The following is a 20,674-nucleotide window of genomic DNA, read 5'->3' as shown; positions in this document are numbered from 1 at the left end:
AGCATCTAATTTTTTATCTGATTTTTGATATGTTCTATTGGTGGAAAAATATCTAATTCCCTCCATGGGAATTTAGAATTACCATTTGGAATTGCTAGGCGGGCATTAATTCCATTGTGGAGTTTTATCTCCCGTATGCAGTTATCAGACTGTGCCACATAAGAGGCTTCTGATAAGTTCACCTGCATACACCCCAGCATCAGTGGGTAGGGTCTGACACATGCCACTCTGATGAGTCTAGTGTCAGACCTAAGACGAAATGCTGGTTAATAGAGCAAACGCCTGAAAAGCCAGCATCTGATTTTTGATATGCTCTATTGGTGGAAAAATATCTAATTCCCTCCATGGGAATTTAGAATTACCACAGAAGATGACTACCGCAGCAGTAGTTGAAACATCTGGAAGGAATGAGAGGAGTGGACCACGGCATAATAGCCCGGAAGATTTTTATTATATTGACACCGGCCATGAAAGCCTTCATACTTTGAGTGAATATGAGATTAATCAACTGCAGTTCCACACATCTAACAATGGATGCATAATTTTGCAGGGGATTACATTGAAGGCCTGTACAGGTATGGTGGTTTTACAATAAATGATTTTGTATACATGCATATATTGTCACTTTTTTTTTTTTTTTCCCATCCGTTGTATATTTCTATCCTTGTGCCTAGCTTTCTGTCTTTGATTTCCATTTCTATTCATTTATTTTGTTAGCCTATTGAATCCACTGTTTGTGGTTGGCAGGCTACACTGGAGGTTCTCGTGGCTCTTGAAGGTGGGAGCCAGCCGCTTGGTCGAGCAAGTGGCGCAAGCGTCATGGGATAATTACCGTTATGAAGTGGCAGAACTCGAGGAGGGTTTCACCCTTGTGTCAGCCACAGACGACCACTCTCCCGTCCACGAACTGGAGGCAAGCGGATCTTGTGACGTGGACGACGTGGCACCAGCGGTCAGCAACATACGTCACTTGTATCAGATCGTGGGCAGGCAACAGTTCATCGCTCTGGCCTACAACCTGATGGTCGGTCACCAGGTCGTGGTCCGGGGACAGCCTCGACAGTTGGTGGCCAGCATCATTGCCTGTCTTAAGGTCAGTTTTGCACATCATTTCTCAAGTCCTGAATGTAGCTATTGTCTGCTCAGACTGTAGTGAGTAGTACTAGATAGCGTTTGAAAGCTCTGGATGAACAGTACCAACACTTCTGGTTTCACAAGATGTTACCGTATTTATTCTATTATAAGCTGACATTGATTACAAGCCAACTCCCGGGAAATCACAAATGAAAATTTTAAAAATAACCTGTATATATTAATGGAGCACACAAAGGAAGTGGAGAAACAGATAGAAGATAAGGAAGTGCTATTGATGGGAGATCTAAATGTACAAGTTGGAATGGAAAGACAAGGAAAGGAAGATGTTGTAGGGCCCTTTGGATATGGAAATGTAAATTCAGAAGGCGAGTTGTTGGTGGATTTTTGCATGAGGAACCAAATGATCGTTGGAAACACTTGGTTTAGGAAGAACAGTCAGAAGATTACAAGGTGTGGTTGGGGAGACAGATGAACAAAGTCCATGATTGATTATATAATCATAGAGGAAGAACACCGGAAGAACCTTTTAGATGTTACAGCCGTGCCTGAAGAAGCCTTTGGTGGAGATCATAGAATTGTGATAGGAAAATTGATAGTGGGAAAGATTGAAAAACCCCTATTAAGAAGAGAGGAAAGAATTAAGGTATGGAAGTTGAAGGAGAAAAACATACAAGAAGAATTTCAAAGGGAAATAATACCCTTGGTACCCAGGACGGAGATGGGGAATGTTGAAGATGAATGGAAAAGATTTAAGGAAGCTCTGGTTGGATGTGCAGAAAAGGTAGATGAATGGAAAAGATTTAAGGAAGCTCTGGTTGGATGTGCAGAAAAGGTATGTGGTAGAACATCAAGAAATGTGAAAGATAAAGAGACACACTGGTGGAATCATAGGGTAAAAATTAAATTGAAGTAAAAGAAGATGGCATGGGAAGCATGGAAAACATCTAAGGCTGAAGAAAGTAGAAGAAAATATGTGGAGGCAAAGAATTTGACCAAGAAAGTAATGGAAGAAGAAATGAGGAAAAACTGGGCCTTATTCACACAGAAATTGAGAGATGACATGCATGGCAGCAAGAAATTACTGTATGGTATCTTAAGAAACAAAAAGAGAGATCAAGTAAACACCAGATTTGTGAAGGATGAAGGCGGCATAATATTAACAAAGCCAGAAGAAATAAGAAATAGATGGAGAAAGTATTTTCAGAAGTTGCTGAACATGAGAACTAATGATGGTTATTCAATGGCTGACCAGGAAAGGCAATTAGTTGATGAAGAAATGGACAAAGAAATTACAGTGAATGAAATTGAAATGACAGTAAGAAAGATGAAGAATGGAAAAACTGTTGGAATAGATGAAATTTCAGTGGAGATGATAAAGGCTGTAGGCATGCAGTGGACATATCGAGTTCTCAGGATTATCTGGGAGAATAAGGAGGTCCCTGAGGATTGGCAAAAAGGAATAATCATTCAAATTTTCAAGAAAGGCGATAAGAAAGTATTGAAGAACTACAGTACAGGGGAATTACTCTGATAGCCTATGTTACTAAGATAATGGAGAGGATACTGGAAAGTAGGATAAGGTTGAGGGGTGAATATCAGATACAGGAAAATCAGTTTGGTTTCAGAAGTGGAAGGTCAACAATAGAGCCCATTTTCATTACGAGACAACTAATGGAAAAGCAGTGGGAGTATGGGAATGATATGGTGATGACTAGAGATGAGAATTATAGGCACTAAAAACAGTTAAAATAGGGAGGCATAAAGGCTCTTAAATTAGCCAAAATAGGCACCAACATGCAAAATAGGCAACAGAATAGGCATGAAAAAATTACGTATAATTCAATAACACACCCAATTACTATAAAAGGAATTTACTAGCAACGTTTCAATGTTTTCCGGTAACAATATTGTTCTCCTCTCATGCATAATGTTTTGGAACTGAGAGAAAGATTTCTCAACATCACATGAAGTGATTGGACAAAACTTCAATGAAGTCACTTCATCTGGTTTTATTTCACTGACAGCGGTTGCCTTCCCAGAGGTTCGGTAAAAACTTCCCCTGACTTCTTCCACAATCCTAAATGACTCCACCAAGGGCATGCCACTCTTCTCCAACTTGGTGATTGCTCCCAGCAGCTTGTTGAAATTTGAAGATGCTCCAGGTTATGCAGGAACATATTAGTTCCCATCATTGCAGTGCATAGGTCTGAAGAAAATGGTTGTTGGTCGCTGCCCAAAGTGGACTGGTAGAAAGGCTGCATTGATACAGATTTCTGTACTCGTATCAGATACATCGCAGTATTTCTAAGTTGATCTAAGTGGTGTTTTTGTCACATTTGATCTGAAAAATAATAATTGACATAAATTACATTGTCCCTGTATCTTACATTTCTACAGTTGGGCTAAATGGTAATAATGCTGAGTATATATCATGCATTTGTTTCAAAAAATGACTACTAGAGATGATGTTTCTAGAAGTACAAAACTTTAAAGTAGGAACAAGGGAATTAGTAATTTACATGGAAATATATCCTGAAGGATTTTCAGTTATAATTTGGCAGTATCATGTCGAGTTCACCGGGTGAAAAATATAACAAAATGACGTGAAACGATACCAGAGTAGTGTAGAGGAGAGATCCGTTCTTTATGCTTGCCAAGGACCCACCAAGCTGGCCCTAGCAGTATTCTTACTTATATAGAAGAATGAAAACGGAGGCACTATAAATCTCAGATTTGTGAACGTTGTATTTGTTTCTATTCGCTGGCTTTGGTCAGCTGGGTCTGCTGTCATGAAGACTATTTTCTGTTGCCTTCAATAGATCCTTGCATAATATGTGCCAACAAGGACGCCAGACTCGTTGAAAATAAAAAACCACGTAATTTGATATTGTCCTGACATGCGCCCATTACTTTATTTTACCGGGTGAATTGACCATGCGGTTAGGGGCGCACAGCTGTGTGCTTGAATCTGGGAGATAGTGGGTTCAAATCCCAATATCGGCAGCCCTGAAGATAGTTTTCCATGGTTTCCCATTTTCACACCAGGCAAATGCTGGGGCTGTACCTTAATTAAGGCCATGGCTGAGTCCTTCCCACTCCTAGCCCTTTCCTATCCCATTGTCGCCATAAGACCTGTCTGTGTCGATGCGATGTAAGGCCACTAGCAAAAAAAAAAACAAAAAAAAAACAACTTATTTTTGTCACAATTTACCAAGACTGTAGAGGGGACGCTAGAGGCTCATTAACCTGAGAACTTACACCCCCCCAGACTCTCTTTGCTTTCCCCCCCCCCAAACACAATGGTTACTAACCGGACCTCACCAGTCCAGACCAACGCGGTCTTTTCGCTGACCTGGTCTTGTAAAGACAGTCTTGGCAACCTTGTAAATCACGCTGTGGCATCGTCCTACCCGGGCTACATTGGATCTACAACCTGTGTTTCGTGAAGGTTTAGCGGAAGTGTAATAGAATTCACAATTTTTAAAAGGAATTTTGAAAATTGCATTTCAGTTGTAAATCTCTATTTTCACAGGAAATGAATCACAATTTAATTTTCATCCATTCTGTGACAAGAGACCACCAGCGTTCTAACTCCTTGTTCAGTAATTTAATGATTATTTACATTTTAGCAATATAAATTATTGAAAGTTCAGCATTGCAACAAAATAACTTGCCACAATACATAAATTAATAGGCCTATATATACTACAATGAAATTCGATCATAGTTCTCAACCACAAAAAAGATAAAAGGAACAAACGAACTTACCTCCTTACAGCAAGCTTGGCAGACTACCCTTCCATCCGTAGTGAAATTGGGATCCACTGTGATCCACTGCTTCAGCCAGTAGGACTTTGATGATTTTTCTTTGGGCATTGCTGCAAACACACTTCTTCTTCTCCCACTTCACAATAAATCACAACATGTGCTGAACACAAAGCGTACGCATACAACAGTTTGCATCGAAAGGGAGGTACAAGGCATGTGGGTTGTGCAACATAGTTCAACGTTGACTGGCTTCAAGGTCAAATTGTTCCTTGCTTCTCCTGATGGAAATTTCCCCAGAACTATTTCTGGTGACTTCTGAGAATTCCCATTTTTGTTCGTGGGGTAGACGGACATTGAGAAAAGAGAAGATAATTCTGTCGAGTACACTGGCGACAACCTGCAACCTGTGTTTCGCAAAGGATTAGCGGAAGTGTAATAGAATTCACGATTTTTTAAAGGGAGTTTTAAAAATTGCCACAATACATACGTTAATAGGCCTATATCTGCTACAATGAAATGCAGTCATAGTTCTCAATCACAAAAAAGATAAAAGGAACAAATGAACTTACCTGGAAGAAAATCGGCTTTTAAAAGATATAGTCAAAAGGCATCAAATAGGCAATTATACTCCAAATTGGCACAAACCCCTGAAATAGGCATTTATAAGCACAATAAAACCAACAAAATATAACTAAAAAGACCCTAAAACGGATTTATATTTCAAAAGCATACGTTTCTGAACACAGGAATAAAATAGGCAAATAGGCAAATTCCCGTCTCTAGTGACGACATTCATTGACATTGAAAAGGCATATGACAGTGTCCCCAGGACTAAAGTTTGGTATAGTCTGGTGCAAAAAGGAATTAAACAGGGATTAGTAAAAATTATCATGGCAGTGTACAAGGAATGTTGTAGTTGCGTACAAACACAAGTTGGCAGAACAAGTTGGTTCAAAATCACTAGTGGGCTGAGACAGGGAAGTGTTCTATCGCCAATCCTGTTTACAATAGTATTGGATGACATCATGAGAACAGCAAAAGCAACATATGGAGGAAGAGAAATGAACATCATGTTATTTGCAGATGAGATTGTGATTTGGGGAGATGATCACATGAAGGTTCAAGAACAGTTGGCTGTGGTGAATGGGAAGATCGAAGAATGTGGATTGAAAATAAGTGTAGAAAAGAGTAAAACTCTTGTTATGACTAGAGGGGAGAAAGAAGTGAAAGGTCAGATTAAACTTGCAGACAAGCCCCTGGAAGTAGTGGAGACGTTCAAATACCTGGGGAGTGAATTAATGGAGAATGCTCGACTGGATGCTGAGATTAGTAAGAGGATTCAAGCTAGAAGCTGTTTCTATCATAGTGTAAGAAACATGTTATGGGACAAAGATGTGCCAATGGAAGCAAAGGAAACTATGTACAAGATGTATTACGTGCCCGTAACAACTTACGGAGCAGAAACTTGGACATTGACAAAGAGGGATGAGATTCGAATACAGGCAGCCGAAATGAAGTTCTTGAGGAGTATGATGCAGAAGAGTAGAAGAGACAAAATAAGGAATGAGAAAATCTGGGAAGAAATTGGAGTGGAAAAAATTAATAGAATAGAGAAGAGCCGACTAAGATGGTTTGGGCACAAAAAGCGAATGAGTGATGAAAGAATGCCAAAAAAGGTGATGGAAATGCAAATGCAAGGAAGGAGAGGCTGTGGACGACCACGATTGAGATGAAAGGACATAATCCAACGCATTATTACGGAAAGAAACCTGGACTAGGACAGTGTTGGAGGAGTGGTGGAAAGACCGAAGAAAGTGGAGAGGAACCATATTTGCCCCTACCCAGCTACGGCTGGATAAAGGGAAATGATGATGAAGAAGATGGTGATGACAATGCATAAGGAATAATTTTTCTGCCATTTAATTGTTTAGTCCATTATTGCCATCAGATGATTCTTATTCATCATCACTGTCTTCATATAGAGTGCCATCAGGTGCATTTGAGATCGAATACAGTAAAACCTCTTTAAGACGTTTCTGCAGGGGACAAGGAAAGAGAACATATTAAGCAAGAAATGTGCTCTTGAATACACAAATAAAATCTATCCAGCAGGTATATGTAAACACTTTTTTTTTGGCCTGCATGCATTTACACAAGTATTACAGTTCCTTTGAAGAAATTTCACCTTTACAATACTTTGTTTATTTTATTCTATTCAGCATAACAACATTAATGGATTAATGGTACATTCATACAATTTTCAATTTTTTTTGGGTGTTCTTAATTTTTTTAATTATTTATTTATTTATTCATGCTATACTCTCTTTTAACTTCAGTGAACATTTAACCCTTCAGCGACAGGGAATATTTGAGTGCTGCTTTACCTAGTGGATGGAGGTGATTCAGATGTGAGCACTAAGAGAATGCAGCAATCTCTCTAAAAATTTACTGTAACTACAGTTTAGCTCAGATTATTTTCAAATATTTACATTAGATGGCTCACAGGACAAGGAAAACAGAACTGGGGCAAGAATACATTCATCTCTCTTCTCACTCCACTTTCCAGTAGGCCAAAACAAAACGACTTATGGAGGAGAAAGTAAACAAATGGATGAAATTGCAGAAGAGACTAGCAGGAGCTACTTGGGGGAGCATTCAAGACACACTTAAAACCTATTATAAAATATGGCAGTGAAGGACATACTACAGCACCCCAATCAAACATTGATCGCTTTGAGAGGTGTCAGAATAATGCCCTACGAATTATTACAGGCGCAATAAAAACCACGCCTGTAACCGCCTTACAGTTGTATACCCACAACTTACCGATAGAGGAAGAGATGAAACAACAAACAACCAACGCATATCTCAGCTTACAGAAACTACCCCAAATGACCTGGACAAAGAAACCAATTACTAGCCCCAATCTTAAAATCCAAAGAGATCCTTTGAGTCTCGCTAAAGAATATATTAATAAGAGCAATCTGCAAATAAAACTTGAACCACTCTGTATGCCAGTCATCCCCATTCAATATATGCAAGTGACTGTAGATCTTACTTTGCTAGAAGAGGCCTGAAAGAAAGACTGTTCACCATATGATCTAAACTGGCCCTCTGTACAATAGAAGAAAGATATCCATTGAATCAATGGCTAAAAGTATATACAGATGGCTCACAGGACAAGGAAAACAGAACTGGGGCAGGAATACATTCATGTATCTTCTCACTCCCCTTCCCAGTAGGCCAAAACAAAACAAATTTTGATGCAGAGATAAAAGCAATTTCCCATGCACTACAACAGTTATTAGGCAGAAACATTTGTTATCCTTACAGATTCAAAAGCAGCCAACCAAATAAAGAACTGAAAGAAATTCTATGTATGATAAAAACCCTCCAAAGACTCCACAAGCAGATCCCATTTCAGTGGATTCCTTCTCATGTTGGAATAACAGGTAATGAAGAGGCAGACAGATTAGCCAAAAGAGGTACCACACTAGAACAACTTGCCAGTCAGACTGATTTTATGTCAGCAAAAAGGATTCTGAAAGTTGCTATCAAAAACAGGCATGAAGAAATGGCCGAAGAAAAACTGCAGACCAAATTATGGAAGAATATTGATGCTAAATGGGATCAGTGCACAGTGGAACCTCGATTATCCGTTCCCGGAAACTATGTTTTCCTGGATTATTCGTTCAAATTATATGGTTCCGGGAACATGCTAATTAAATCATGTTGTAAAAATCCTGTGTTATCCGTTCCTCGAAGAAACTATTTCCCAGATCAACCGTCCAGAAATTTCAGTCCCATCAATGCTAAATCCTTGATCAAGCGTTTTTCAAGAAAAATTGCCTCACGAAAGGACGGCTACGACATACTTATGGATTTGGACATTAACATCCCGTCATTGCGATAGGCCTAATTAGAGAAAGTACTGTACTGTGAGAGCGATTGGTGGTGAACTTGCTTAAGGGATCATATTAGCATCATATTCAGTTGGTATTATTTAGGGAACCCTCGGAAATCTTAAAGGAATGTACAGTATCGAGATTTGTAACTCATGTAATTAACTATTGGAAGGAGACAGAGCGTATTTCGACAGTTCTACCTGAAGATGGAACGAGTTTCATCCCATGTTCGTACTTATAAAACATCTGCATTATGTCCAGGGTTAGATGTATATTTTTGTCTTTTTTATATCGTATTACCGAACAGGTTTTTGGCACTTCCCACCGGGCACTGTATAATATACGGTACCGGTAGTCACTGGGCTTTCAGACAGGAATCGAACTTGCTCCTTCTTAATACGAACCTAATATTTAAATATGATCGGATACGATTGCATTCTGGAGACCAGAAGAAATGTTACTCTTTACATATATAAGGCCATTACTGTTCTGGTCCTAATACAAGACAGATTTTTACGTTTACGTTTTTATGTTAAAAAGTCCTTATAAAAACAGCATTCGTTATATTTGCGCAGTGTAACATTTAAGAAGTTCGTATCCTTTCCCACTCATACTGGATTGTGCAGCGAACGCACTTTCCAGCTCAGCTTTAGGTCATGAATGAACAAAAATTTCTGGAGTTTTGATGGGTTTATTTTCTCTTTCCAATCTGCTTATGATTAGTGACGAGCAGAATTGAATATGTAACACATTGGAGAACTTTTGAGAGTCGATGGGCTACTTACATTCAAAACCATATTCTCTAGTTCAACATAACCTTTAAAAGTCGCGCTGTAGGCCTAATTTACGCTGTACAAGATTTCCAGAAATGAACAGTATACCAGTGACCAAATTACAATGAAATGTTAAAAAAAGGGATTTTGCCATCATGTTGGGTGCTTTCGTATCTGATGGGTTTTATTTGATTATTTGATTAGCTTAGAGAATGAAAAAATACTTTTGTTTGCCTTGGTGTTATTTATTAGATATTTCGATGAGCTTGGCTATCATAAAGTTGCTGACATGTTTCCCCGGTATAAGTGAATGTACAGTATCGAGATTTGTAACTCATATAAATAATGTTTGAAGCCGGCCGCGCGGTCTAGCTTGCCTGCCTCTCACCCGTGGGCCTCGGGCATTTTTATCTGGGTATGAGGGCTGGTTCTAGGTCCACCAGCTTACGTGATTACCAGTACCGTTAACTGAAAAGCTATCTAATGGTGAGATGGCGATCCCGGTCTAGAGAGCCAAGAATAACTGTTGAGAGAATTCATCACACTGTCCAAGCGTCACCTCGTAATCAGCAGAACTTCGGGCTGAGCAGCGGTCGCTTGGTAGGCCTAGGCCCATTATGGCTGTAGTTCGTTTTTTTTTAAGGGGTGTTTGTTAGATTATAATTATACGCATTGAATTATTTTGATGTTTAGCCAAATTGTTGATGGTTTTTATTCGTTCCTAGATTTTCCGTTTTCCCGTATGTTACGTTTTTTCCCGGGGTCCCCCCCAAAAAATGGAAAATCAAGGTTCCACTGTAAAATAAAACCAAGAAGAGAAGCTGTAGCTTTCTTCAGACTTAACACTGGCCACGACTGTCTTGCAGCTTACCTGAAATGAATCAACATCCTGAGATCCGAAAAATGCATACTTTGATATAGAAGTTGATTCCCATAGGGAACCTGAAACATTTGTCCCGAATGAGTAAATTTATAATACCAATATAAATGATCCGTTATTGGACATTATCAATTTTCTCAGGTTTCCTATGGGAATCAACTTCTATATCATCTGATGGTCAGGCAGGCATCAATTTTTGGTAATGAGACAAAGTCTCTCATAGTGCATTGGTACTGCCGGTGGCTCCAAGTAGCCTACGCAGTGGTCTCCACGGTATGCGCTAGCCATACGTCTTGGTGGGTGTGCTATTTACCAACTGATGAGCCCAACTTAGCACACTGGGGTGAAACGCTGGCAGCCAGGAATGAGTTAGCTGGAAAATTTATAATGTCCAATGACGGACCATTTATATTGGTATTATAAATGCATGCTTTGCCATGACCCTGGAAGCAAACTGGATAAGGAACACCTGCTACATTGCAACAAACTTGATGAGACTGCCAGAACTTCAGGAAAGAATAATTGACGCTACTCTATTAGAAAATCATAGGAAATAATAAAGTTTATACATATATTTACATGAAAACAGTTAGGGAAGAAAGGGTATAAAGTGCCTGGCGTCAGTGCTCATACACTAATTGCTGCCATTGGTTGAACGATTACAGGTTGACAGGGTAAAACTATACAGTAATTTTACAATATTCAATTGAACAGTTGAGAAATTACAAGCTTATAACACGTTTTACAAAAGAGCAGCTTGGGGAGAAAGGATACATAATGTCTGGCATTAAGTGCGTCCCGTTATTTTAGCCATTGGTTGACGAATGTAGCGTTAACACTATCAGTAATATGCAGAGTGGTCCAATCTCAGTTCATAACCATAGGGGGCAGGGAAAAATATTCCACCGTTTATTCAAGAATGTCAAATGAGGTTCTATTGGCAGAGTCATACTGGAAGTTGTCTGGTTGAAGTCCCGGGTTCATGAATATGGCATATTAAGTACGTTGAATTTGGTTGGCATGGATGGAGACTCATTGGGTGTCAGTGAGTCAAATTACAGTTAAAATTGAATAATTGATAAATAGATTCAACCTATTCAATACAAAAGAATAAGAAATGTAGTAAATTACATTCCCATTTAATAATTAGAAATGGTACCGGTTTCGACCCTAGTCCAGGTCATCGTCAGCCGATTAAAACATGAAAAACAATGCATAGGAAAAGGAAAAGATTAAGTATACTCCGGATCAGTAGAAGAGGCGATATAAATGAAAGGGGGTAGACACTGTAAAGCTCAGAAGAAGTAAAATGAAAGTCAGTTAAAAGAAAACAGTGTGCAATTCTCTGAGCGGCAGCGTAGCACACGCAGCGCTCGGCAAAGTCTCACAAAGTTTACAAATAGCGGAGAACGGTTAAATGAGCAAGTTTTTAAACACTGTCAGGCACAAAGTCACATCACAATCGAAGATCCATGATCGTGCAGGAGTTGAAGACGAGTAGATCCATTGAAGCAACTTGTCAGCTCCCGGTGATCAGCGCGACACATTCAATATCAGGCACTGTGGTTTCAAATGCCAAAGTAAAATGGAGAATAGCTTGAAGATCCAGTAATTTTCCTCGGTCGCGGGAAAGTAAGTATATAGATAAATATAATACAATTAAATATAACTGGATAAGTAATTGTGCTCCTATAGAATACTTAGAACAGTTGACGTGAAAGAACAATTGTGAAGAGAAAAAAAATCTTTAAATGTCAATGAGTCCACGGTGCATTATGAATGGCAACAATGATGGCAGTTATATGTTGATAATTGTATTTACAGGGAATATGTTGTGGGTTAGAATCTTTCACTTTTTAGTTCTGTTAACTTCATGTAGCTTTGAATACTATGTGAAAACATCAGTGCGAGATGCTAGTGAGACTTTAAACTGATATTATTCCGTAAATGAAAACATGAAGGACCTCGGGACAAAGTTATTGTTTTGTACTGTTGGCCTGGTGAAATAGAATGGAGCTGCTTATGGTATAATTTGCAGTAGAGGGATTAAATAAGAAAGTACATTACTATGGAGTCGGAGTGTCATAGCCGGGACAAGACATCTTCTTGTACTGTTTGTGAAGAGGAGCCGTAGTGGCACGCCTTGTTCGTGCCGATGCGCGCTGGATTTTAGCGTGTTGTTACAAATCGTGTTGCATGGAGAGGAAGTTATCTGTAATAGAGATGTTATTATTAAATTGGTGTGTAAAGAAAAGATCTTGGTAAGTAAAGAAGAGTAAATGTTGTGTTACATACCTGATGTGTCACTGAGAAGCTGCTTGTTGGTGAGTGTTGATTGACTATGAAGGAGGCTCAGTCGGTATTACACGCATGTGTTTGGCGGCGGGGGGTGGGGAGTTTTGGGAGGGAGGAGCATGGGCGGAGTTCATGCGCAGAGGAGAGTTGACGGAATGGAGGGAGGTAGAGTGGAGGGGTGAGCTTGTAATGTGCTAGGAGTGTTGGTTCGTAAAGTGTTGAGTTGAAAAAAAAGGTGTTTGGGGGGGGGGGGAGTGTATGAACTCGAAAATTACGTGGATAGTGTTGATGTCTTTTTTCTATTGCAGTTGAGATGTTATTTCACTTGTGTTGGGTGTTGTGTTTTTGATGGTCATGTGGTTTTTATTTCTCGTATAGTATCGATGGGGTCGTAGTGGAGGGGGAAGTGCTTGGGTGGGAGGAGGTATGGGCTTGCTGTCATTGCGTGTGGGTGAATTGGTGGGAATGGGAAAGGTAGGGGTGAGGGGGGTGACTGTCAGTGTGCTGGGAGAGTTAGTTGATGTGATAAAAATCTTTAATAATAATTATTATTATTAAAGATTTTAGAAAAGTTATTGCCCTGAAAATTCATTGTTTGTAGCAAGGTGGGAATTTGATCATAAAGGTTTTTTTTAATATCTATTATCTCATTGAGGTTTTTGTCTTTATTGAAATGTTGGTCTAGAAAGATGTAAAGGTTCTCAAATTCAGTCATTAGTTTGCCTTTCTCAACTCTTTTTAGGATTTTTAAGTCTTGTTCTATTGTGGTGAAGTGGTGGCCAGTGTCCCTCATGTGGGTACTCATTGCGGAAAATTTATTATTTCCTATGATTTTCTAATAGAGTAGCTTCAATTATTCTTCGGACCACCACTGCTGGACTCTGCTAAAATACCCTGTGATTTTACGCATTGGTGCCGACTACTGTGTCTATAAACATATATTGTTTAACTGTATCATGACTGAACATGTTTTTCTTTTTTCTTGACTTTCCCAATAGTTGCAAACGCCTGAAAAGCCTTACATCTGATATGTTTATGACTTTCCCAATGTAACATGTTAAGTTTGTATCTTAGTGTTTACAATTTAATTACCAATCAGGTACTTTTTTTTTTTGCTAGGGGCTTTACGTCGCACCGACACAGATAGGTCTTATGGCGACGATGGGGTAGGAAAGGCCTAGGAGTTGGAAGGAATCGGCCGTGGCCTTAATTAAGGTACAGCCCCAGCATTTGCCTGGTGTGAAAATGGGAAACCACGGAAAACCATCTTCAGGGCTGCCGATAGTGGGATTCGAACCTACTATCTCCCGGATGCAAGCTCACAGCCGCACGCCTCTACGCGCATGGCCAACTCGCCCGGTGGTACCTGGTTTATGCCTTGAGGAGGTACTATGACTGATGGTGCCCTCAGTGAAGGGCGAAACATGTCTCAATAGGAAATAATAATAAATTCCTAAGTGTTTAAAAATCTATAATGTATTGAATAAGTGACACAATAAACCCTTTAGTATCCTACATTCAGTATCTTCATTACGGATTAACAATGATTTTTATCACTTGCAACAGATAGGTCTTACGGCAGGAAAGGGCTAGGAGTGGGAAGGAAGCGTCCATGGCCTTAATTAAGGTACAGCCCCAGCATTTGCCTGGTGTGAAAATGGGAAACCTCGGAAAACCATCTTCAGAGCTGCCGACAGTGGGGTTCGAACCCACTATCTCCCGAATGCTGGATACTGCCCGCACTTAAGCGACTGCAGCTATTGAGCCATCCTTCTGTGCCACACAATATTGTATTTCTAAGTCACAGCAAGTCAAGTAATTAAGAATCCTAAGAGGTTTCAGGCCATTGAAAGAATTACGGGAATTTTCAACAGATGATGTTAACATTCATATCAGTGAAGAAATGGCGATTTATACTGTCAATCTACATAAGGAAACATCCTGTAATGAAACATCCATCCGCTGAAAAATAGCAGAAATTTAAGCCTACGTATTCTCAAGCGGAAATTGGTCAGACTTTTTTTCAAACACTTTAGAAAGAAAAAAGAAAAATTGATTTGGACTGATTCATACATACAAGGAAGGCAGAGATCTCCATCTTCAAAGATATACCATTTCCATCTCTACAACTAGGTTATCATGACCGAGAGGTTGTTTATGACAGTTCGGTCTCGTCCTGATCATAGTTGCTCGCTTAGCACCACCCTAGGCCCTTTTTCAGCTATGGACCAGAATGCTGAAGAATGATCATCTATCTATTCATGAGGATATCAGACAGAAATGCACACGCCTTAAGGCTCGCCAGCCTGCTTGGAAGACTGCCGCTAAGATAACATCCAGCTAATTCAACTCCACCTCTAAATGGTTAACAGAGTGATCTTTATCCCCACCTCGGGCAATAGTGGATATTAATAATACATCCACAAAGCTGGCAGGCTTCGATCAGCCACGCTGCACCTGGAGTAGACTAAATCGCATGAGATGTGGAGTAGGTAGAACAGCATCTACTTTACACACCTGGGGCTGGTCAGTTTCTCCATACTGTGATTGTGGGGAGGTTCGACAAACAATGAAACATGTAGTGCAGGAATGTCCACATTTAGTGAGATGTACATCACTTGCACTCAATGTGTATATACGAACTGTCAGAGTTGATAGGTGGATAGTGATGTAAATATATTGTGTTTTCTTCTTGTTCTTTCAAACTTTGTAAATTGCTTTCTTTGACTGTATAGATATGATAATTTGTATTTACTTTGTACTCATCTTTCACTGGTTGTGTAAATAGTTTATAGGTTGTCATTATTCATCATACGCCAAATAAATAAATAAATAAATAAATAAATAAATAAATAAATAAATAAAAATAAATAAATAAATAAATAAACTAGATTTTTATCAACAAAAATGTCAAATCACAGTGTGCTAGCCAAATGGAAAATCCGTTATTTTAACTTTTTTCAACTTAACCATTTTTAATTAGCACTATAATATTATCAATCCAAAGGATTTTTAAGGATGGATTAATATCCCCAATAATTATCAACTTATCCGTGCTCCATAAAGATGTTTGAAGACCGTCCATTAACAAGGTCTGATAAACTACAGTGGCACGAGAGTCTTAAAGACTAGATCATCATCAAGACTTAGATATGTTATTTAAATAATATTTTAGTGTATTTTAATATGTTTATGTAGCTATGCCGTTTGAGATTGTTCCTTTTTCTGGCTGAAGATGTCTCTAGAGAGATGAAACGTGTATCTTCCATTGTCTCCAGAGAGACGAAACTTGTACCTTCCATTAATATTGTTATTCTGAATAGAATAAAATAAACATAGTATTGTACAGGTGGAATTTCCTCAAAGAACCATAATACATGTATTACATTGAAAATACGGGCTTTAATATGAATTTCATATAATGCATGTATTTTACATTGTCAGTGTGAAAAATATAGGCTGTATACGATTTCTAAAGATGAGATAAGAGTATTAAAAGGCAGGGGAAAAAAAAAAAAAAACGAGAGAACAAGTACGTTAACCCTTTTCATTGAGGCTTATTAAAAATCAACAGTATATTTAAAGGTGTGTGAAACACCAGACATCAAAATATATGAAAACATTTGCACTGGGGCCTATAAAAGTACCAACATATTATTGCATATCACGTTCTTTCTAAAACAAATGTTAGCTGAAGCCTTATATTCCGGACCAGTGGGTTATTAAACATCGTTTTCTGCTCACACTCTTCAACCAAAAGATTTGGAAGATAAACAAGGCCATGTGCGAGAGAATGACTTTGACCGTTATCTTTAATGCAACAACACTTCAATTTGCTTTGATTGACTCAAGTCAAAACTCGAAGGTGCGAGTTTCTATCTATTGGAGTCGATCTTGTTTCAACATTTGCGCCACCGCTGAAATACGCAGATGCATGCCCACTTCCTGGATTTTAATTTTGTCTTCATTAGTAAGTGATTTCACTATTTTTTCAGTATCCATAACTGGGCTACCACAAGACGAATAAGCACCACGCCAATCAACTTTGCACGATTATGTTCCTAATCTCTAGGTAGCCTATAATTAACTCATTTTTAACTTCTGAATTGGATGCAAAATACAAGCACGAACAGGTTAATTGGGTTATTTAGCAATATCACTGAAAACCGGCAAGCAAAATTGAATACTGTGCTCCCCGAAGGTGTAATTTATACCATTAAAGCTCAGTAATTCAAGGTCATTTCCCATTTTCGCTCATTTTTCCCTGACCTCGTCCTGTGGTAAGGGTTCTTATCTGTGTTGGAAGTCATGGTCCTTTCATAGGGGATGACTTGACTTGCTAGGCCTGAAAACGTCTTAATGAGGAACGCACTAACGAGGTTTCCCTGTACTTTTTAAATGCACGACCAACAAGTTTTCAAGTTATGTTTGGAGACAATGCTAAAATTTCAAAAGCTTCAGTTAGTAGAATTGTTAACAGAGTATGAGAAGATTACTTAGTATTTTGTTTAGTAGAAGAATATCAACAGATTATCCATTACTTCTCTGAAGTATACTGTTTTGCTGGTGTTTCAGGTCACTCACAAGAATACAATCAGGTGGAGACAATACAGCTGAAATATGCCACAATCAGGAGGGATACTTTTACCTATTAATGTTTCAGTGATATGGTTCATGTTTGTGGGTTACTGTAGTCACGTCCTAGTTCGTGAACCATGGGCAACGGCTGAGTGGCCTAGTAAGTGGTCCTGAGAGTCGGGATACTAGTTTCTGCTATGGAATGGGAGTGGGCATCTCGGACATATTCTGAGTCGTGGCCCTCCTTGTGCTCAGGCGGCTAGGACTACACAATTCACCGGTGGTCCATAACCCGTTAGAGGAGAGATCCTCACTTGGACTATGTACAAGTAGGGCAGCATCCTGCTTCATGAATTTACCGAGCTCAGAACACTTTAAGCAAGCCTCGGACCTATGGGAGTAATGGAGTCCCACTCCCATTTGACAGGCGAGGGACTCCTTGGAAACAACTTGGCGAACGAAATGGAATTCGATGGGGAGCTATCAATATTAATGGGGCTTATGGAAGAAAGAAGGTAGAACTTGCTGAGTCAGCAAAGAGGATGCGTCTGGATGTGCTAGGAGTAAGTGATATTCGGGTAAGGGGAGATAAAGAGGAAGAGATAGGAGATTATAAAGTGTACTTGACGGGTGTTAGAAAGGGAAGGGCAGAGTCTGGGGTAGGGCTCTTTATCAGGAATACCATTGCACGCAACATAGTTTCTGTTAGGCACGTAAGTGAGCGAATGATGTGGGTAGATTTGTCAGTGGGAGGAATTAGGACAAGAATTGTGTCCGTGTATTCACCATGTGAGGGTGCAGATGAGGATGAAGTTGACAAGTTTTATGAAGCATTGAATGACATCGTGGTCAGGGTCAACAGCAAGGATAGAATAGTGCTAATGGGCGATTTCAATGCGAGAGTTGGGAATAGAACTGAAGGATACGAAAGGGTGATTGGTAAATGTGGGGAAGATATGGAAGCTAATGGGAATGGGAAACGTTTGCTGGACTTCTGTGCTAGTATGGATTTAGCTGTTACGAATACATTCTTCAAGCATAAGGCTATTCACCGCTACACATGGGAGGCTAGGGGTACCAGATCCCTAATAGACTATATCTTAACAGACTTTGAATTCAGGAAATCTTTTAGGAATGTACGAGTTTTTCGGGGATTTTTCGATGATACAGACCATTATCTGATCTGTAGTGAACTAAGTATCTCTAGGCCTAGGGTAGAGAAAGTGAAATCTGTCTGCAAACGAATAAGGGTAGAAAATCTCCAGGACGAGGAAATTAGACAGAAGTACATGGATATGATTAGTGAGAAGTTTCGAACAGTAGACAGTAAGCAGGTTCAGGATATAGAAAGTGAATGGGTGGCATACAGGGATGCTGTAGTAGAAACAGCAAGGGAATGCCTAGGAACAACTGTGTGTAAAGATGGGAAAAGGCGATCATCTTGGTGGAATGATGAAGTGAGAGCAGCCTGTAAACGTAAAAAGAAGGCTTATCAGAAATGGCTCCAAACAAGGGCCGAGGCAGATAGGGATTTGTACGTAGATGAAAGAAACAGAGTGAAACAAATAGTTGTTGAATCCAAAAAGAAGTCATGGGAAGATTTCGTTAATAACCTGGAAAGGCTAGGTCAAGCAGCAGGGAAACCTTTCTGGACAGTAATAAAGAATCTTAGGAAGGGAGGGAAAAAGGAAATGAACAGTGTTTTGAGTAATTCAGGTGAACTTATAACAGATCCCAGGGAATCACTGGAGAGGTGGAGGGAATATTTTGAACATCTTCTCAATGTAAAAGGAAATCATCATGGTGATGTTGCAAACAGTCAAGCTCATGGGGAGGAGGAAAATGATGTTGGTGAAATTATGCTTGAGGAAGTGGAAAGGATAGTAAATAAACTCCATTGTCATAAGGCAGCAGGAATAGATGAAATTAGACCTGAAATGGTGAAGTATAGTGGGAAGGCAGGGATGAAATGGCTTCATAGAGTAGTCAAATTAGCGTGGAGTGTTGGTAAGGTACCTTCAGATTGGACAAAAGCAGTAATTGCACCTATCTATAAGCAAGGGAACAGGAAGGATTGCAACAACTATCGAGGTATCTCATTGATTAGTATACCAGGCAAAGTATTCACTGGCATCTTGGAAGGTAGGGTGCGATCAGTCGTTGAGAGGAAGTTGGATGAAAACCAGTGTGGTTTCAGACCACAGAGAGGCTGTCAGGATCAGATTTTCAGTATGCGCCAGGTAATTGAAAAATGCTACGAGAGGAATAGGCAGTTGTGTTTATGTTTCGTAGATCTAGAGAAAGCATATGACAGGGTACCGAGGGAAAAGATGTTCGCTATACTGGGGGACTATGGAATTTAAGGTAGATTATTAAAATCAATCAAAGGCATTTATGTTGACAATTGGGCTTCAGTGAGAATTGATGGTAGAATGAGTTCTTGGTTCAGGGTACTTACAGGAGTTAGACAAGGCTGTAATCTTTAACCTTTGCTGTTTGTAGTTTACATGGATCATATGCTGAAAGGTATAAAATGGCAGGGAGGGATTCAGTTAGGTGGAAATGTAGTAAGCAGCCTGGCCTATGCTGACGACTTGGTCTTAATGGCAGACTGTGCCGAAAGCCTGCAGTCTAACATCTTGGAACTTGAAAATAGGTGCAATGAGTATGGTATGAAAATTAGCCTCTCGAAGACTAAATTGATGTCAGTAGGTAAGAAATCCAACAGAATTGAATGTCAGATTGGGGATACAAAGCTAGAACAGGTCAATAATTTCAAGTATTTAGGTTGTGTGTTTTCCCAGGATGGTAATATAGTAAGTGAGATTGAATCAAGGTGTAGTAAAGCTAATGCAGTGGGCTCGCAGTTGCGATCAGCAGTATTCTGTAAGAAGGAAGTCAGCTCCCAGACGAAACTATCTTTACATCGGTCTGTTTTCAGACCAACTTTGCTTTATGGGAGCGAAAGCTGGGTGGACTCAGGATATCTTATTCATAAGTTAGAAGTAACAGACATGAAAGTAGCAAGAATGATTGCTGGTACAAACAGGTGGGAACAATGACAGGAGGGAACTCGGAATGAGGAGATAAAGGCTAATTGAGGAATGAACTCGATGGATGAAGCTGTACGCATAAACCGGCTTCGGTGGTGGGGTCATGTGAGGCGAATGGAGGAGGATAGGTTACCTAGGAGAATAATGGACTCTGTTATGGAGGGTAAGAGAAGTAGAGGGAGACCAAGACGATGATGGTTAGACTCTGTTTCTAACGATTTAAAGATAAGAGGTATAGAACTAAATGAGGCCACAACACTAGTTGCAAATCGAGGATTGTGGCGACGTTTAGTAAATTCTCAGAGGCTTGCAGACTGAACGCTGAAA

At 39.6% G+C, this 20,674-nt stretch overlaps 1 protein-coding gene across 1 annotated transcript in view; it reads left to right on the top strand.

The window, feature by feature from the left end:
• BHD (Birt-Hogg-Dube) overlaps positions 1-20,674 on the top strand; it is a gene marked incomplete at its 5' end in the record, with an annotated part of 115,091 nt that overhangs the window by 74,208 nt on the left and 20,209 nt on the right. The window contains one exon of the mRNA XM_067134895.2: positions 748-1,093. Coding sequence (XP_066990996.2) covers positions 748-1,093 — 346 coding nt within the window. The remainder of the gene's footprint in view (positions 1-747; positions 1,094-20,674) is intronic.

The sequence above is a fragment of the Anabrus simplex genome, chromosome 1, assembly GCF_040414725.1.
Source record: "Anabrus simplex isolate iqAnaSimp1 chromosome 1, ASM4041472v1, whole genome shotgun sequence".
NCBI lineage: Eukaryota > Metazoa > Arthropoda > Insecta > Orthoptera > Tettigoniidae > Anabrus > Anabrus simplex.
Note: the sequence above shows the minus strand (reverse complement) of the source record. Positions and strands in the feature narration are given on the sequence as shown.